General features: G+C 45.4%; 1 protein-coding gene across 2 annotated transcripts in view; it reads right to left on the bottom strand.

Moving 5' to 3' along the window:
• The window catches only part of LOC122941440 (ovostatin-like), a 114,306-nt gene that overhangs the window by 40,913 nt on the left and 53,638 nt on the right, over window positions 1-19,755 (bottom strand). For both annotated transcript variants that reach the window (XM_044298706.1, XM_044298707.1), the window contains 5 exons: window positions 16,071-16,143; window positions 14,672-14,903; window positions 10,755-10,875; window positions 10,534-10,652; window positions 390-441 (listed from right to left, as the gene is read on the bottom strand). In XM_044298706.1, coding sequence (XP_044154641.1) covers window positions 390-441; window positions 10,534-10,652; window positions 10,755-10,875; window positions 14,672-14,903; window positions 16,071-16,143 — 597 coding nt within the window. The remainder of the gene's footprint in view (window positions 1-389; window positions 442-10,533; window positions 10,653-10,754; window positions 10,876-14,671; window positions 14,904-16,070; window positions 16,144-19,755) is intronic.

Below are 19,755 nucleotides of genomic sequence, written 5' to 3'. Positions count from 1 at the left end.
GAAGTCTAAATTTGAAGTGTCATAGCAAAGGGTCTAAATATTTATTCTCATGCAAATTTTTGATTTTCCATTTTAATAAAGTTTCAAACATTTCTAAATTTCTGTTTTCACTTTTTTGTTAAGGGGAATTGAGTGCAGACTGATTGGGGAAATTATAATTTTTAAAATTTTAGCACAAAACTGCAACATAACAAATGTTAGGCAAAGTGAAATGGTCTGAAGTTTTTCCAAATGCAGTGTGCATGCTTAAAGTAATATAAGCAACAGCGCTCAATGCCAATCAGCACCTGCAAAAGCAAATACCATTTTATAATGTCTAAAATGACACAGTACAAAACAATGCCAGTATAATATTGCCCCTCTGCAAGTTATATTAGTTCTGTTCTTACCTTCCAGGATATTCAAGAAACTGTGTGTGACTTCTCTTTTCATTCCCTCAGCCTTGTAAGAAATTCAAAAAGCAGACACATAAAAATAAATGTTAAGGTTCCTAAAAATGCACACCTAGTCTAATAGGAATACTAATCCTAAAGACATTTTTAAAACTGGAATTTCATAGAAAAAGCCTTATTCACACATCCAGGACGCAAGAAGATGGTCAGTGATTCATCCGTGAAGATGTCCGTGTGTCCGTTCTTTGCACTCCATGTGTCATCCGTGTTTTACAGACACTGTACAGTTTATTTTCATTGCATCTCTTCCTAATGGTCCCTGAAACACGGATGGCATTCGTATTGTGTCCATGTTTTTCATTGATCCACAGACTATAATTAGCATGATCGATCTGGGAACATGGACAAAATAGAGCATGCGTCCGTCCTAAAACCAAAAACCATGGACCGTGCTAAAACACAGATGTGTAAATACACGCATTATAATGTATGGGTACATGTGCTGTCCATGGAGAACACGGACAGAACACGTCTGTGAATCACTGATATGTGAATGAGGCTTTAAAGGGGTTGTCTCACTTCAGCAAATGACATTTATCATGTAAAGAAAGTTAATACTTCCTCTAAAGTGGGGAAAATTTATTTCTACCTCACATTTTTTTTTTTTGCCTTCCTCTGGATCAACTTGCAGGATAATAGGCCGAACTGGATGGGCAAATTTCTTTTTTCGGCCTTATGTACTATGTTACTATGTTACTAATACAAGCCACTTACTAATGTATTGTGTTTGTCCATATTGCCTCCTTTGCTGGATGGATTCATTTTTCCATCACATTATACACTGTTCGTATTATGGTATTATAGCCACCACTGCACCGAGAGGAAGGCGCCTTTTCCTGGGTGGTCGTAACTAGAGATGAGCTCATTTTTCAAAAATTAAATTTGTCCGGTTCGCCGAATTTTTCGTAAAAATTCGGATCAATCGAACTTATTTGCGGTGACTCACGTTAAAAATGGCTATTTTATGGCTGCAGAGTGCCTTTATAGTGGTGTAGAACACTGTGCCTTGCAGTAACACACATAGGGAGTCTACTGTGGTAGTGAAAAATTACTGTGAGTCAGTATGACATGCAGATGACAGGCGTCGCTCTTCGAATCACTGCACATGTCACTTATTTGGGCAGTCACGGAACCAAAACTGATAAAAATAACTCAAGAATGAACTCAGCCTTACAGGTCGATGTTAGCGCCAAGAAGACGCGCGCTCCTTTTACACCCTCGTCAGCTGATTCCACATAGATGTCTACAGAATCTGTTCTATTAAATGCTTATACAAGTAGAGCCCCCCGACAGAGTGCAGAGGGGGTCAGCAGTAAGTTTGTGTCAACGTCACTGATTATTTTGCCCTTCCTCTGATCTATCAGAACAATAACTCCCAAAAAATGGATCCTGTCTGTTGGCCACCCGCCTTCACTCGGTCAGCATTTGGTCAGTAATCCATCAGTATTGCTAATGCCCCCAAAAAACAGGAGTGGATCCAAAACAGAGATGATCTTCTGTGTTTTGTACCCACTCCTGCTTTTGGCTACCAAATTACAAGCCTATTCTGATGGGACCATACAGGCCTTAAAGCTGCTACACAGACAGGATCCGTTATGCGTCTCATTTTTCCTTCCTTTTGACAGATCAGAAGAAGGGTCAAATACACGATGATGTCAGCCAGGCCAAAAGGCAAAATAGTGGCCCAGTCATGAAATGGGGAGGGTGGAAACAGCATGAGAAGTCCACAGGGTGGCCCTATGACAGAGTCTGGAGGTAGCGGCAGCATCAGGAGTCCACAGAGTAGCAGAATGACAGAGTATGTAGGTGGCGGCAGCAGCAGCATCAGGAGGAGGCCACAGAGTGGCACAATGACAGTATGGAGGTGGCAGCAGCAGCATCAGGAGACCACAGAGTAGCAAGGTGACATAGTGTGGAGGTGGCAGCAGCATCAGGAGACCACAGAGTGACCCGGGGAGGTGGGTGGCAATACCAGTACCAGCTGAAGATGGTAGGTGAAAGAAGAAGCACTTGGCATCAGATGTGTGGCATCAGGCGGGTGGCAGCATCAGAATAGTAGCTGAGGCTGGTAGCCAGAAGAAACCAGTCTCTTTTGTCAAAGTGTTGGTGTGGCACCGTGGATGATCTAGTCTGATGCATGATGGAGCCATAACTGCTCCTACCCCCCACCCTGCCACAGCAGCCATGGCAGAGGAACATGAGCGCAGAGGCCCCCCAGTCAGACCTGCGAGAGGATGGACGATGGCGCAGATAGGCAGCGGCCAACTTGCTACATAGGATGTCTATAAAGTAGTATAGTTTGTCCTCCCTCTCAGTGGGTGTAAAAAAGGCCCCCATTTTGGATCGGTACCGAGGGTCTAACAATGTGGAGAGCCAGAAGTCATCCCTCTGCCGAATGGTGATAATTCGGCTGTCACTACGCAAGCAATTGAGCATGCATCGGGCCATTTGTGCAAGTGACTCGGAGGGACTCCCTGCCTCCATCTCCACTGCATACTGCCATGGTGTGTCTGGGTCCTCTAACTCGTCTTTCTTATTGCCCTGTAGCTCCTCTGGCTGCTCCTGCTCCTTCTCTCCTGTCACCTGTGTGTAAAAACCGCCCATTTCACTACACATTGCTTGTGCTCCAATGTCCTCCCCCTCCTCCAGTTCAGCCCCACAGGACTCATGTGGCCGTGAGATCTAGGTGACACATCTTCAGTTCCAGGACATGAAGCAGTGGAATGACGTTGTTCATCCCGTAGTCTTGGCGACTGACAAGTAAAGTAACCTCCTCAAAGGGCCTAAGCAAACGGCGGTGGCAGGTATTACCCATGAGCTGCCACTGGCTGACATCGAAGTTACACAGAGGAGTACTCCTGTCCTCTTGGATCATCAAGAAATTGCTTATGGTCTTTCTCTGTTCATATAGTCGGTCCAACATATGGAGGTTGCAATTCCAATGGGTGGAAACGTCGCATATCAGTCTATGTTGGGGGATGTCGTTCTGCCGCTTCAGATCAAGGAAGGTGTGCTTTGCGGTGTACAAGTGGCTGAAGTGCATGCAAAGTTTCCTGGACATTTTTAGGATGTCTTGCAGATGGGTGGAAGACTTCAGAAACCGCTTGACAACCAGATTGAACACGTGTGGCATGCAGGGCGTATGGCTCATCCCTCCTTGACGCAGCACCGACACCATGTTCTTCCCATTGTCGGTCACCATGGTTCCGATTTTGAGTTGTCGCGGAGAAAGACAGGATTCGATTTCTTGATCAGTTCCTCCCCTGTATGACTCAGTTCGCCCAGGCAAACGAGGTGCAGAACAGCGTGACACCGCCGTGCCCTGCACATGTGGAATGCTGGGGGGGGCACTGTGAATTGTCCCTGCAGTGGAGGCTGAGAACACAGTGGAGGATGAGGAGGCAGAGGTGGACATTGTTGCAGAACCAACGGCGTGACAATGTGGATGCGGAAGCGGCCTCACCTGGCCAAGTTGCTGGTGTGGCTGTGCAGGAGCCACATACACCAGTGGGCCGTAAAGGACATGTACTGTCCATGACCGTAGTTACAGCTCCACAAATCGGCGCTGCTGTGCACTTTGGCAGCCACAGATAGGCTCTAGGTACTGCCTTTTTGGCAAAGAAATGACGGCTTGGGACTCTACACCTTGGCTCGTCACAAGCCATCAGTTCTCTGAAAGGTGCAGAATCCACCACTGGAAAGGGAGGGACTGCAGCACCAGCAACTTGGACAGGAGCCCATTTAGCTTTTGCGCCGTTGGGTGAGTGCACGCATACTGTTGTTTCTTGGCAATCGCTTCGGTGATCGATTGCCGACGGAATGACTGACGAGGAGGAGGAGGAGGAGCAGGAGCATCAGGACCAGCAGTTGATGGGAAGGACAGACAGCTCTCTTCGGCTGAGGTGGTGGAGCCTTGACTGCCTGAAACCGAGTGCGTGCCACTGGGTGATACAGCAGTTGCTGCGGCAGGCTGGACCACCACATCGGAGCCACGGTTCTCCCAGGCCACTTTATGGTGACGCTGCATATGTTGGCACAGGGCCGTGGTGCCAACATTGGCACCCTGGCCGCGCTTCACCTTCTGCCCACAGATTCTACAAATAGCCATGTTCATCTCCTCTGGTGGCTTAACAAAAAACTGCCACACCGCCGAGTAGGTGATTTTACCCCCAACACTGCGCACTGACTGCTAAAGCCGCTGCTTCTGTGAACCCCTGCACCACTACTTTCCGGGCAGGTAGGATCCTGCAAAGCGGGTGGTCTACCCAGGCACGTTTGGCTACCGACCTCCCACTACTGCCACCTTGCTGACTCCCGGCCACGCTAGTGACTTGCTGGCTCCGTTGCTATCTCAAGGGCAAGCTGCCACCCTCCTCTCCTGATAATGATGATGCCTCTAATTCACCCAGCTCCCAAGAGCGATCAGCTACATCACCGAGTACTGTCTGCACATCACTGATGTCCTCTTCAACGGTCTCTCAGTCAGGAGCCTCACCGCTCCCAACACCAGCTCCCACACCACTCTCCTCATCACTACTCCTCCACATCTTGGCTGGCCTGTAGCTGCTGACTGTCCTCTAGTAGCTTGTCCTCGCTGTATAGTGGGGCTGAACCCACAGCATATAATACTTCCCTGGCTGAGGGAACAGAAAGGACAGAGGCAGGTTGATGACAGGTGAGGGCACAGGGCCAGCTCCCAGGCCATGCCAGCTAAGGGTTGTGTATAACGAACCCACCGACTCTTGGCTGGGGGTGTCTGATGTCACTTGGGATGAAGTGGATGACCGAGTCAACCATTCAAGAACTGCTGGGTTGCTGGTCGAGACACGACCACTAGAAGACACCGGGAGCTCAGGCCTCTCGCTGTGACTCCTGCTGCCATGCCCCCTTACTCTGCTGTCACCTTTGCCTGCACCAGAAACATTTAGGCCTCTGTCACTCCCCTCTGCAGGCCCTGGCACTTCTCTATCTGACATAATGTTAGATCAAATGTAAGTAAAAAAAAAAAAGGAAATTAAAACACCCCAAAAAAGTCTGCAATTTTCTCACTTCACCACACAACGGCAAATACTTTTTTTGTGCCACTAATACATGCAAAAAAAGGCTTTAGAACATATAACTGCACCGCTTTTTGACAAATATATATTTTTTTGTGCCGCTTATACACGACAAAAAGGGCTGTAATTTTTGCACTTCACCACACAATGGCTAATAAGCCCTTTTTTCCCACTAATAAAAGCCAAAAAGTGCTTTAGAACATATAACTGCCCCGCACAATGGCCAATAAGATGTAGAAATATTTCCTTGTAATAAACCCTATTAATGGCTGTATCACACAGCACTTGCACCCCAATAACAAGAACGGTTTGCTGGAATTACAGAGCTGTATAATGGCAATTTGGATCCGCAGTCAGTGCAGCAAGGTGTAATAGGATTGTTCCTATTACCCAGGCTGTAACCTCCACTACTGAACCCTGTTTAACATAAATGCTGTGGAATGATTCCTCCCTATCCTTTCCCTACACCTTGAATAATCTTTCCCTGAACTTGTAAATAGTGTTTTTTTTTTAGCACAATAAAGTCTTTCCTAGCACTGTCCCTAGCGCCTGCTGACGTCTCTCTCTGCACTAAGTACACTGGAAAATGGCAGGATCCAAGATGGCTGAGGTTATTTATAGTGCTGTGACATCACAGGGGCAGCAGGAGATACGACAGAGTGGATTCCATGTAAACCACAACTTGTCGCGTCTTGAAAAGCGGGCTATCGATAACCTATTGGGGGACGATAGCCTGATTTTCAAGCCTGCTGACAAGGGGGGTGCTCTTGTCCTGATGGACAAGGAGTATTATGTCAATGAGATTCTGGGCCAGCTGGCCAATACCGATGTATATCGTCCACTGGATGGCGATCCGGTATACATTATTAAAAAGAAATTGTGTACTTTGGTTGATATATTTATCTCACAGCAGATTATTGACCCCAAATTGGGGGAATATCTGATTAATCATCATCCTGTAACACCGGTGTTCTATACACTGCCCAAAGTGCACAAATCTTTGTCTCAGCCACCGGGTCGGCCTATTGTGGCCTTGACTGACTCTATTTTGTCTCCACCAGCTATTTTACTTGAAAAGGTTATGACACCCCTGACCAAAAATATGCCATCTTTCCTGCTTGATACGAATCAATTTTTGCGTGAGGTTGGAGCCCTGGTGTTACAGGATGATGATTTATTAGTAACCTTTGACGTTTGTTCTCTGTACACTTCTATTGTTCACTGGAAGGGTATACGGGCTGCAGAGTGGCTTCTATCCTTCTCCTCTCATAGTGAAGGTGCTAAAGAATTTTTCCTGAAACTTCTTGGAATTATTTTAACTGAAAATTATTTTTTATTTCAGGACACCTACTATCAGCAGTGCTGTGGGACCGCGATGGGCTCGAATGCCGCACCGCCATATGCAAATTCATACATGTCATGGTTTGAAGACAAATATATTTACAGCAATGATCTGTTTAAAATCCATTGTATTTTTTGGCGAAGATTCGTCGATGACGTGTTTTGTGTATGGCGGGGCGGCATTCGATCCCTTCGTGCCTTTTCAGAATTTTTAAATTCGATTTGGCCCGAGCTGCAGTTTACTCTGCATTATAGTGATCATGAGATTAATTTTTTGGACACCCTGGTCATTAAGGGTGCAGGTGGGTCAATTGTGACTGATTTGTATATCAAAAATACCGATAAAAATTCTCTTCTCCATTTCTCAAGCTATCATCCTCCCACAGTAAAAAAAGCATTACCCCATTCCCAATTTCAAAGGGTACGTAGGATTGTTTCCAATACTGAAGTGAAAGAAAAACGTCTTGATGAAATGTCTATGAGATTTGAGAATAGAGGGTATCCCACAGCACTGCTGAATAGTGAGAGAGGTAGGGTCACCTCCTTGACCCCTAAACAGGAGTCCAGGGGATTACGTATACCATTTGTTACTAAGTTCCATCCATGGGTTAATAGGTGTCGCTTTATTTTTTCTAAGCATTGGAACATTTTGTCCAGAGCTTATCCCTCTATTGAGGAGTTTAAAAATCCTCCATTATTGTGTTATAAACGTAATAAAAACATTCGCGATATGGTAGTGAGGGCAGATGTGGGCAGTGCTCAAACTGAGAAGCGTCAGAAGACTTTATCTACTCCTAGAAAGGGCACATTCCCTTGCCTGGGGTGTATACACTGTTCAAGTGTAATTAAAGGGGAATATTTTACGCATCCCCATACAGGCAAGCGCTTTCCAGTTCGAGGCCTTTTCACATGTAATAGCAGTTTTATCATATATTTACTCAAGTGCCCTTGTGGGTTGTTATATATAGGTGAAACATCCATGCGAATGAAGGACCGCTTCTCCAAGCACAAGTCCACTATTAGAAAAAACAATTTACTCCTACCGGTTCCTCACCATTTTGATCGCTGTAAGCACAATATTGCGCAATTGCGCTTTCAAATTATTGAGCAGGTACAACAACCTCGAAGAGGTGGTAATCGTTTAAAAATGTTAAAGAAGCGTGAATCCTATTGGATTCATACACTTCAGACACTGGAACCCATGGGGTTAAACCGGGAGTATGATCTCCATAGCTTCCTGTAGATGTTTGTTTTCTTTAAGTGTATGTCAAGCTTATACTTTGTTTTCTTGTATTTTTACAGAAAACGTGAGGAACTCCCCAACCGCATCATCTGAATTGCAAGCTACTACGATTATCTAGAGAATTTCATAAGAATCTATGATTGCTACTATTTTCATTGATGTTGTTGCGATTGGGCTGCTTCTCACGTGTATCTGATTATCTAAATTGTTACTTTGTTTTTCCCTTTTTCCTTTTGTTCCCTCCCCCTTTGCTCTCTCTTTTTTTCTTTTTACTCCATTTTGTTTGTTTAAATTACCATGACTACATGATATCATTTCCGCTGTGGCGGTCTATTTAAATCACGTATATTGTGTGACTCTGTTATATGCCATTGGTTTGAGAAAGGCTTGCAGCAGAGCCGAAACGCGCGTCACCGAATATTTTATGTGTGGCGAATAAAGAGAAAAACTTTTGAAGATAAAGTGAGTGCCGGTCTTTTCTTTCACTTGTACCTGGACTTCGGCCCTGGACTCGTGCACCACGCCTACAAACGGAGTGCCGGCTGACCCTTGTTGAAATATCACAGGGGCTGGCTGGCTGCTGATTGGCTGCATGCATGGCTTTATGGGTGAACCCGCCTTCCCAGAGTTCCTTGCGCCATGTCCTCACACGTGCAGCAGCCATTTTAAAATACGATTTGTTACCACGAAGCGTGAGGAAATTTAAATTCGGTGTGAATTAAATTCGGAAACTTCGATTCGCTCATCTGTAGCCATAACCATAATATGTATAATGTGATGGAAAAAGGAATCCAGCCAGCAGTGGAGGCAATATGGACAATCACAATACATTAGTAAGTACCTTGTATTAACATTGTCTGCATGATGAGAGGAACCTTTAAAGGGCTTCTGTCACCCCCAAAACTCATTTTTCTTTTTTGGGCATATTAAAATCCTTATTGGATGACTATTCCCTATATAGGGCTCTCACCTTGTTCTGTGGCTTGGTTTCACTAAAAATCGATCTTTTAAAATATGCAAATGACTTCAGTACCAGCAAGTTGGGCGTCTACTTGCTGGTAGCCGCCGCATCCTCCTTTCAAAAAAACGCCCCCTCCTCCTGCTGATTGACAGGGAGCGCTCTCCTCCTCCGCCTGGCCCTGTCTGCAATTCAAATCCCGCGCCTGCAACTCATTCGGCGCAGGCGCTCTGAGAGAAGGACGCTCGCTTACTCAGCACTCCCTCAGTGCGCCTGCGCCGATGACGTCACCCGAAAGAGAAGTTTTTTTGAAAGGAGGATGCGGCGGCTACCAGCAAGTAGACGCCCTACTTGCTGGTACTGAAGTCATTTGCATATTTTAAAAGATCGATTTTTAGTGAAACCAAGCCACAGAACAAGGTAAGAGCCCTATATAGGGAATAGTCGTCCAATAAGGATTTTAATATGCCTAAAAATGGAAAATTAGTTTGTTAAGACACACATTTTTAATCTCCCTTCTTTTTCTCCCACCTTCTCTTCCCATCTCTGCCTGCTTTTATTCCTTTCCCTGCCTCTTTCTCTCACTCTCCCTCCCTCGTTCCCCCCTCTGTCTCTCCCTCTGTCACTTTCCCTCTCCCCCTCCCCTACACATATCTCTCATTCCTTCTCTATCTCTCTCTGTCTCCCTCTCTTACTCTCCTCCCTTCCTCTGCCTTTCACTCCCTGTCACCCTCTTTTTCCCTCTCCCCCTTCCTCTTTTCTACGTCTGCTCTCCCTTTCTCTCTCTCTCTCTCTCTCTCTCATTATATATATATATATATACACACAGTATATATGCCCTTATCTCTTTCTCCCTCTCTTCCTCTCTCCCTCTCTCCCTCTGTCCCTCCTTTTCTCTCTCCTCCTGTTCCTCTCTCTCACCCTTTCCCTCTATTCCTTTCCCTGTCTCCCTCTCTCTCCCTGCCTTTCTGTCTCCCTGTCTCCCCCTCTGCTCCTCTTCCATCCCTCCTTTACCTCTTTATCTAATCACTTAAAAGTTGGGTTATATTGCACCAAATTGTTCAAAAAATTCTGATTCTAATTCAAATTTTTTTTTTTTTTTTATTGATTTGCTCATATAATTTCTTGAGTCCTCTAACTGAGTGAATGTTTGTGTTGTCAGTCTCTTTCCTCCTCGCTGCAGTATTCTCTATCAGTGCTCTGTGTACTCTCCCTGCTGCTCTCCTCCCTTTCCCCTTCTCCTGCTATTTCGCTGACACGCTGCACATGAAGCTGCTTCTCCCTCCTCCTTTTCCTCTGTTAGATACACTTATTTTGTGAATGAGGGGGTTTCTTAACATTACTAAAGAGTCTCTAGGCAGACATAGGTGGAAAATAGGCCGCTAGAGGGCAAGCAAGAAGACACACAAGGCTTATTGTAGTCACTTGTAAAAGTAATGTAATAAAACACACTGCGGATACAGCAGCGCTCAGTATTCTTACCTCTACTTTAAGGGTCTTTATGACAGTGTCTCTGAGGGGTGTCTCAGATTCATCATTGGCCCCATCACATGAATTGGAAATGTATGTTGTTGATGCGGATACAGTGATTTTTATATCACCTTTGAATGGCAAAAGAGGTTACGATGAATCAGAAATTTCAGAAGCATCAATAAACTCATTGTACAAAAAAGTTGATGGATAAAGATAACAAACGTTCTCACCTGTGGAGTTAAAATCCAAGCTCCATTTCTTAGACGTTCTTTCTCCTTTACATATACAGATCTCACCATCATCACTTAAGGAATTGGGCGTAAAACCTGAACCTTCTATTGTTATTTTCACCTGAAACATTAATGTAAGGATACTTGTGAGTTGTATATTGTACTTCATTTAAAAAGCATTATTTAAAGAAAATCTGCCATCTCTCCTGTGTGGTGTAGTATATAGGATCTGTCAGCTCTCCTGTGTGGTGTAGTATATAGGATCTGTCAGCTCTCCTGTGTGGTGTAGTATAGAGGATCTGTCAGCTCTCCTGTGTGGTGTAGTATAGAGGATCTGTCAGCTCTCCTGTGCGGTGTAGTATAGAGGATCTGTCAGCTCTCCTGTGTGGTGTAGTATAGAGGATCTGTCAGCTCTCCTGTGTGGTGTAGTATAGAGGATCTGTCGGCTCTCCTGTGTGGTGTAGTATAGAGGATCTGTCGGCTCTCCTGTGTGGTGTAGTATAGAGGATCTGTCGGCTCTCCTGTGTGGTGTAGTATAGAGGATCTGTTGGCTCTCCTGTGGTGTAGTATAGAGGATCTGTCGGCTCTCCTGTGCGGTGTGGTATAGAGGATCTGTCAGCTCTCCTGTGTGGTGTAGTATAGAGGATCTGTCGGCTCTCATGTGCGGTGTGGTATAGAGGATCTGTCAGCTCTCCTGTGTGGTGTAGTATAGAGGATCTGTCAGCCCTGCTGTGTGGTGTAGTATATAGGATCTGTCGGCTCTCCTGTGTGGTGTAGTATAGAGGATCTGTCAGCTCTCCTGTGTGGTGTAGTATAGAGGATCTGTCGGCTCTCCTGTGCGGTGTAGTATAGAGGATCTGTCAGCTCTCCTGTGTGGTGTAGTATAGAGGATCTGTCAGCTCTCCTGTGTGGTGTAGTATAGAGGATCTGTCAGCTCTCCTGTGCGGTGTAGTATAGAGGATCTGTCAGCTCTCCTGTGTGGTGTAGTATAGAGGATCTGTCAGCTCTCCTGTGTGGTGTAGTATAGAGGATCTGTCAGCTCTCCTGTGCTGTGTAGTATAGAGGATCTGTCAGCTCTCCTGTGTGGTGTAGTATAGAGGATCTGTCAGCTCTCCTGTGTGGTGTAGTATAGAGGATCTGTCAGCTCTCCTGTGTGGTGTAGTATAGAGGATCTGTCAGCTCTCCTGTGTGGTGTAGTATAGAGGATCTGTCAGCTCTCCTGTGTGGTGTAGTATAGAGGATCTGTCAGCTCTCCTGTGTGGTGTAGTATAGAGGATCTGTCGGCTCTCCTGTGTGGTGTAGTATAGAGGATCTGTCGGCTCTCCTGTGTGGTGTAGTATAGAGGATCTGTCGGCTCTCCTGTGGTGTAGTATAGAGGATCTGTCAGCTCTCCTGTGCGGTGTAGTATAGAGGATCTGTCAGCTCTCCTGTGCGGTGTAGTATAGAGGATCTGTCAGCTCTCCTGTGCGGTGTAGTATAGAGGATCTGTCGGCTCTCCTGTGCGGTGTAGTATAGAGGATCTGTCAGCTCTCCTGTGGTGTAGTATAGAGGATCTGTCAGCTTTCCTGTGCGGTGTAGTATAGAGGATCTGTCGGCTCTCCTGTGTGGTGTAGTATAAGGATCTGTCGGCTCTCCTGTGTGGTGTAGTATAGAGGATCTGTCGCTTTCCTGTGGTGTAGTATAGAGGATCTGTCGGCTCTCCTGTGCGGTGTGGTATAGAGGATCTGTCAGCTCTCCTGTGTGGTGTAGTATAGAGGATCTGTCGGCTCTCCTGTGCGGTGTGGTATAGAGGATCTGTCAGCTCTCCTGTGTGGTGTAGTATAGAGGATCTGTCAGCTCTCCTGTGCGGTGTAGTATAGAGGAATCTGTCAGCTCTCCTGTGTGTGTAGTATAGAGGATCTGTCAGCTCTCCTGTGTGGTGTAGTATAGAGATCTGTCAGCTCTCCTGTGTGGTGTAGTATAGAGGATCTGTCAGCTCTCCTGTGTGGTGTAGTATAGAGGATCTGTCGGCTCTCCTGTGTGGTGTAGGTATAGAGGATCTGTCAGCTCTCCTGTGTGGTGTAGTATAGAGGATCTGTCAGCTCTCCTGTGTGGTGTAGTATAGAGGATCTGTCAGCTCTCCTGTGTGGTGTAGTATAGAGGATCTGTCAGCTCTCCTGTGTGGTGTAGTATAGAGGATCTGTCAGCTCTCCTGTGTGGTGTAGTATAGAGGATCTGTCAGCTCTCCTGTGTGGTGTAGTATAGAGGATCTGTCAGCTCTCCTGTGTGGTGTAGTATAGAGGATCTGTCAGCTCTCCTGTGTGGTGTAGTATAGAGGATCTGTCAGCTCTCCTGTGTGGTGTAGTATAGAGGATCTGTCAGCTCTCCTGTGTGGTGTAGTATAGAGGATCTGTCAGCTCTCCTGTGTGGTGTAGTATAGAGGATCTGTCAGCTCTCCTGTGTGGTGTAGTATAGAGGATCTGTCAGCTCTCCTGTGTGGTGTAGTATAGAGGATCTGTCAGCTCTCCTGTGTGGTGTAGTATAGAGGATCTGTCAGCTCTCCTGTGTGGTGTAGTATAGAGGATCTGTCAGCTCTCCTGTGTGGTGTAGTATAGAGGATCTGTCAGCTCTCATGTGTGGTGTAGTATAGAGGATCTGTCAGCTCTCCTGTGTGGTGTAGTATAGAGGATCTGTAAGCTCTGCTGTGTGGTGTAGTATAGAGGATCTGTCAGCTCTGCTGTGTGGTGTAGTATAGAGGATCTGTCAGCTCTCCTGTGTGGTGTAGTATAGAGGATCTGTCAGCTCTCCTGTGCAGTGTAGTATAGAGGATCTGTCAGCTCTCCTGTGTGGTGTAGTATAGAGGATCTGTCAGCGCTCCTGTGTGGTGTAGTATAGAGGATCTGTCAGCTCTCCTGTGTGGTGTAGTATAGAGGATCTGTCGGCTCTCCTGTGTGGTGTAGTATAGAGGATCTGTCAGCTCTCCTGTGTGGTGTAGTATAGAGGATCTGTCAGCTCTCCTGTGTGGTGTAGTATAGAGGATCTGTCGGCTCTCCTGTGTGGTGTAGTATAGAGGATCTGTCAGCTCTCCTGTGTGGTGTAGTATAGAGGATCTGTCAGCTCTCCTGTGTGGTGTAGTATAGAGGATCTGTCAGCTCTCCTGTGCAGTGTAGTATAGAGGATCTGTCAGCTCTCCTGTGTGGTGTAGTATAGAGGATCTGTCAGCGCTCCTGTGTGGTGTAGTATAGAGGATCTGTCAGCTCTGCTGTGTGGTGTAGTATAGAGGATCTGTCGGCTCTCCTGTGCGGTGTAGTATAGAGGATCTGTCGGCTCTCCTGTGTGGTGTAGTATAGAGGATCTGTCAGCTCTGCTGTGTGATGTAGTATAGAGGATCTGTCAGCTCTCCTGTGCGGTGTAGTATAGAGGATCTGTCAGCTCTCCTGTGTGGTGTAGTATAGAGGATCTGTCAGCTCTCCTGTGCGGTGTAGTATAGAGGATCTGTCAGCTCTCCTGTGTGGTGTAGTATAGAGGATCTGTCAGCTCTCCTGTGCGGTGTAGTATAGAGGATCTGTCAGCTCTCCTGTGTGGTGTAGTATAGAGGATCTGTCAGCTCTCCTGTGTGGTGTAGTATAGAGGATCTGTCGGCTCTCCTGTGTGGTGTAGTATAGAGGATCTGTCAGCTCTCCTGTGTGGTGTAGTATAGAGGTTCTACCAGCTCTTGTGACATTTATGTTTTAGTAAGCACATCATAAAATATTATCAGAATACTCTTTCTTAAAACTCTACATTGTACCATTCATCTGTGTTTCCTCCTAGAAATGAACTGTCACATTATATAATAAGTTAAAGTTCGCTGCCACTTTTTCGGACGCTGAATGAACAGCCCACTGTGGTTTATACATGGAAGACGTTACAGAGGAGACAGTGTAAGAAGTTTTCACCTTGATGCACTTGTTCAGGTAGTTTGCCACAGTTGCATCTGCGATGATCTTTTCTCCTCTGGTACAATATTGCGGATGTGTAAACTCCACAAAGAAAGGAATAAATGTGGTGACATTTGCAGCCTCGTTGGTCAAACCCACACCTTCTTCTTTTGACAAGCAAATCATTTTGCTTTTCCACTCGGAGATAGTGTCCGGGATGGGGAATTCTGCAGTTCCTCTTCCATCTGATCTAAGTATTAAATAAAGCAATACAATGTTAATTGAGTTCAGTCAATGTTCTCCATGTGATATCAAGAAGATAAAATATAAGGAGTGGAGTAATACATGACCCCAGGATCAGACTACACAGGATTTATTTGTAGTCTGTAACCATAGAGACACATAGGTCTGTAGAGGAGCTGTAGACACAAGACTATAGGAGATACTTCATCCTGACTCTTTGAGAAGTTGAGTTGTTTTTTTTCGTGATATATTGAAGGAACATAAAAGTGTACATTTCCTTTGATTCATAACCTTAGGGAACAGATATGGCATCACAAAAGAATAGGGTTAGGCAGAGCTAGAGCCCCTTTTACTGAGCACGTAGGGAGGACCTTAGTGGAGAATCCCACCTGTAAAGTAGATATGTCTTATGGGGCGTATGAACAGAGTTATTATTGTGAGACATCTCCATTGAAGTGATATTTCCATTAGTCCATATTTTAGCATATAACTAGGATATGCTACAGCATTATGATCAGTCCAGTTTGACTTTTGCCACTGTTGTAGATCCATAGATGATAGGACATGGCATTCTGATGCCCTAGCCACACCCGCTTAAAGGGAACTGCAACACAGCTCCATTCAAGTCACATGAGTACTGCACTTAAAGGGGTTTTTCAGCACTTTCCTTCACTAATCATGGATAAACATTCCTATGCTCAGAATTAATGTTAGATCAGTTGGGGTCCGACACAAGACATCCACACCAATCAGCTGTTCCTGCCACTTGAATGGGAGCTCATCTGCAGGACCTCGGCACAGCCACTACGCAACGGACGAAGCCATCTGCTTCCAGCTCCATTCACTTTACAGTTTCCAGCTTTTTTGGGCATGCGGCTGCCCAAAAAAGCTTATTGGTCAAGGTGGAGGGTGTTGAACCCCAGTAATCTAATAATGGTGACTTATCAATATATAAGTAACCAGAAACCCCTTTATGAAGGATCTTGCGGGAGTTCATAGAGTCACCTAAAGTCTACCTCTTTATCTAGACCAGATTTCCACTGACAGATTCCATTTCCTTCATACATTATGCACTTTTGTGAGAGAACCACCCTGTGTAGAAGACCATTTTTCAGTGCCATTTTGGATGGTCATCTCAAAGAGATTTCACTGCATAGTACAAATAAGTAGTTACCCTATCATTACAGTCTGCCATCCGGCCACGTCCACAAAATTACTGCGAACAGTCTCAACCACATCACCAGATCCTGAAAAAATAAAATAAAATGCAGATTGAAATGATCTTAGACATTGCAGAGATATGCCACATAATTGTTCTATCGTTTATTTTAGATTTTTAATCTGGAATTGTATGTAGGAGATGATCCCAGGGTGTCCTGCTGTTGGTACCTCCAAAGATCAGTTGTTATCTGCAGGGAACCAGGAGCAAATGCCACTGCAGTGGAAATACAGCATTACACAATGCCCTTTGAAACCATGAACCTGCCCGATCCTCCTGAATGAGAATCGAACATTGTTCTAGTCTTAAATCTGTCACCAGTTTTCTACTGCTCTCACTTTTAAATCCTAACAACTCAAGCACATGACAATGAGTCCCCATATTCATGAGCTCACCGCTCTCTCCATCCGTTTTTTTCCATATGAATTGGCAGCAAATGGGTGGGGAGAGCCATGAGCTCGTAAATATGGGGACTTATTGGCATGTGCTTGAGCCATTTCGATTTTGGAAAAATGGGTGGATCAATTAGGGAAAGTGACCCAGCATTTTGCTAAGGAGATCTGTAACTATGTTGCCCTTAGTTAGGACACCAAAAAAACGGTGAAAGATTTTCTTTAAAGCCGCTCTGTCACCAGGATCAACCCTATTAAACCAAACATACTGCCTTGTAGGGCTGATTAAAACAGGGCCTTTCTTGTGTCTGTATGATAAACAGCTGCAGAGATATCTGCGTTTTTTGTCATATGCAAATGAGCAATTCGAGCACTCAGAGGCGGGGCTGACTATTCTGACCATCTGCTTTGTAACACCCCCTGTGCTCTGCACATGCGCCCTTTCCATGATTGACAGGACTAGACATGCTGAGGGCAGGGCTGTGTCCTAGCATCTACTTATCATATACACTATGTACTATAGCTTTGCTACACTGAGATCTGCTCAGAAAGCTAATCTACATATCACTGCTTTATTCACAAGTATACACTACGTGCAGAATTATTAGGCAAATGAGTATTTTGACCACATCATCCTCTTTATGCATGTTGTCTTACTCCAAGCTGTATAGGCTCGAAAGCCTACTACCAATTAAGCATATTAGGTGATGTGCATCTCTGTAATGAGAAGGGGTGTGGTCTAATGACATCAACAACCTATATCAGGTGTGCATAATTATTAGGCAAGTTGTATTTTTGAGAATTAATTTTATTATCGAACAACAACCATGTTCTCAATGAACCCAAAAAACTCATTAATATCAAAGCTGAATATTTTTGGAAGTAGTTTTTAGTTTGTTTTTAGTTTTAGCTATTTTAGGGGGATATCTGTGTGTGCAGGTGACTATTACTGTACATAATTATTAGGCAACTTAACAAAAAACAAATATATACCCATTTCAATTATTTATTTTTACCAGTGAAACCAATATAACATCTCAACATTCACAAATATACATTTCTGACATTCAAAAACAAAACAAAAACAAATCAGTGACCAATATAGCCACCTTTCTTTGCAAGGACACTCAAAAGCCTGCCATCCATGGATTCTGTCAGTGTTTTGATCTGTTCACCATCAACATTGCGTGCAGCAGCAACCACAGCCTCCCAGACACTGTTCAGAGAGGTGTACTGTTTTCCCTCCTTGTAAATCTCACATTTGATGATGGACCACAGGTTCTCAATGGGGTTCAGATCAGGTGAACAAGGAGGCCATGTCATTAGATTTTCTTCTTTTATACCCTTTCTTGCCAGCCACGTTGTGGAGTACTTGGACGCGTGTGATGGAGCATTGTCCTGCATGAAAATCATGTTTTTCTTACCTTGCAGACTTCTTCCTGTACCACTGCTTGAAGAAGGTGTCTTCCAGAAACTGGCAGTAGGACTGGGAGTTGAGCTTGACTCCATCCTCAACCCAAAAAGGCCCCACAAGTAGAGTTGAGCGAACACCTGGATGTTCGGGTTCGAGAAGTTCGGCCGAACATCCCGGAAATGTTCGGGTTCGGGATCCGAACCCGATCCGAACTTCGTCCCGAACCCGAACCCCATTGAAGTCAATGGGGACCCGAACTTTTCGGCACTAAAAAGGCTGTAAAACAGCCCAGGAAAGAGCTAGAGGGCTGCAAAAGGCAGCAACATGTAGGTAAATCCCCTGCAAACAAATGTGGATAGGGAAATGAATTAAAATAAAAATTAAATAAATAAAAATTAACCAAAATCAATTGGAGAGAGGTTCCATAGCAGAGAATCTGGCTTCCCGTCACCCACCACTGGAACAGTCCATTCTCAGATATTTAGGCCCCGGCACCCAGGCAGAGGAGAGAGGTCCCGTAACAGAGAATCTGTCTTCATGTCAGCAGAGAATTAGTCTGCATGTCATAGCAGAGAATGAGGCTTCACGTCAGCCACCACTGCAACAGTCCATTGGCATATATTTAGGCCTAGCACACAGGCAGAGCAGAGAGGTCCCGTAACAGACAATCTGGCTTCATGACAGCAGAGAATCAGTCTGCATGTCATAGCAGAGAATCAGGCTTCACGTCAGCCACCACTGCAACAGTCCATTGTCATAAATTTAGGCCCAGCACCCAGGCAGAGGAGAGAGGTCCCGTAACAGAGAATCTGGCTTCATGTCAGCAGAGAATCAGTCTTCATATCATAGCAGAGAATCAGGCTTCACGTCACCCACCACTGTAAGAGTCAATTTTCATAAATTTAGGCCCAGAACCCAGGCAGAGGAGAAAGGTCCCGTAACAGACAATCTGGCTTCATGTCAGCAGAGAATCAGTCTTCATATCATAGCCTAGAATCAGGCTTCACGTCACCCACCACTGTAAGAGTCAATTTTCATAAATTTAGGCCCAGAACCCAGGCAGAGGAGAAAGGTCCCGTAACAGACAATCTGGCTTCATGTCAGCAGAGAATCAGTCTTCATATCATAGCAGAGAATCAGGCTTCACGTCACCCACCACTGCAACAGTCAATTGTCATAAATTTAGGCCCCGGCACCCAGGCAGAGGAGAGAGCTCCCGTAACAGAGGATCTGGCTTCATGTCAGCAGAGAATCAGTCTGCATGTCATAGCAGAGAATGAGGCTTCACGTCACCCACCACTGCAACAGTCCATTGGCATATATTTAGGCCTAGCACACAGGCAGAGCAGAGAGGTCCCGTAACAGACAATCTGGCTTCATGTCAGCAGAGAATCAGTCTTCATATCATAGCAGAGAATCAGGCTTCACGTCACCCACCACTGCAACAGTCAATTGTCATAAATTTAGGCCCCGGCACCCAGGCAGAGGAGAGAGCTCCCGTAACAGAGGATCTGGCTTCATGTCAGCAGAGAATCAGTCTGCATGTCATAGCAGAGAATGAGGCTTCACGTCACCCACCACTGCAACAGTCCATTGGCATATATTTAGGCCTAGCACACAGGCAGAGCAGAGAGGTCCCGTAACAGACAATCTGGCTTCATGACAGCAGAGAATCAGTCTGCATGTCATAGCAGAGAATCAGGCTTCACGTCAGCCACCACTGCAACAGTCCATTGTCATAAATTTAGGCCCAGCACCCAGGCAGAGGAGAGAGGTCCCGTAACAGAGAATCTGGCTTCATGTCAGCAGAGAATCAGTCTTCATATCATAGCAG

Source organism: Bufo gargarizans, chromosome 6 (genome assembly GCF_014858855.1).
Source record: "Bufo gargarizans isolate SCDJY-AF-19 chromosome 6, ASM1485885v1, whole genome shotgun sequence".
Classification (NCBI taxonomy): domain Eukaryota; kingdom Metazoa; phylum Chordata; class Amphibia; order Anura; family Bufonidae; genus Bufo; species Bufo gargarizans.
This window is presented reverse-complemented; position numbering and strand designations above follow the sequence as displayed.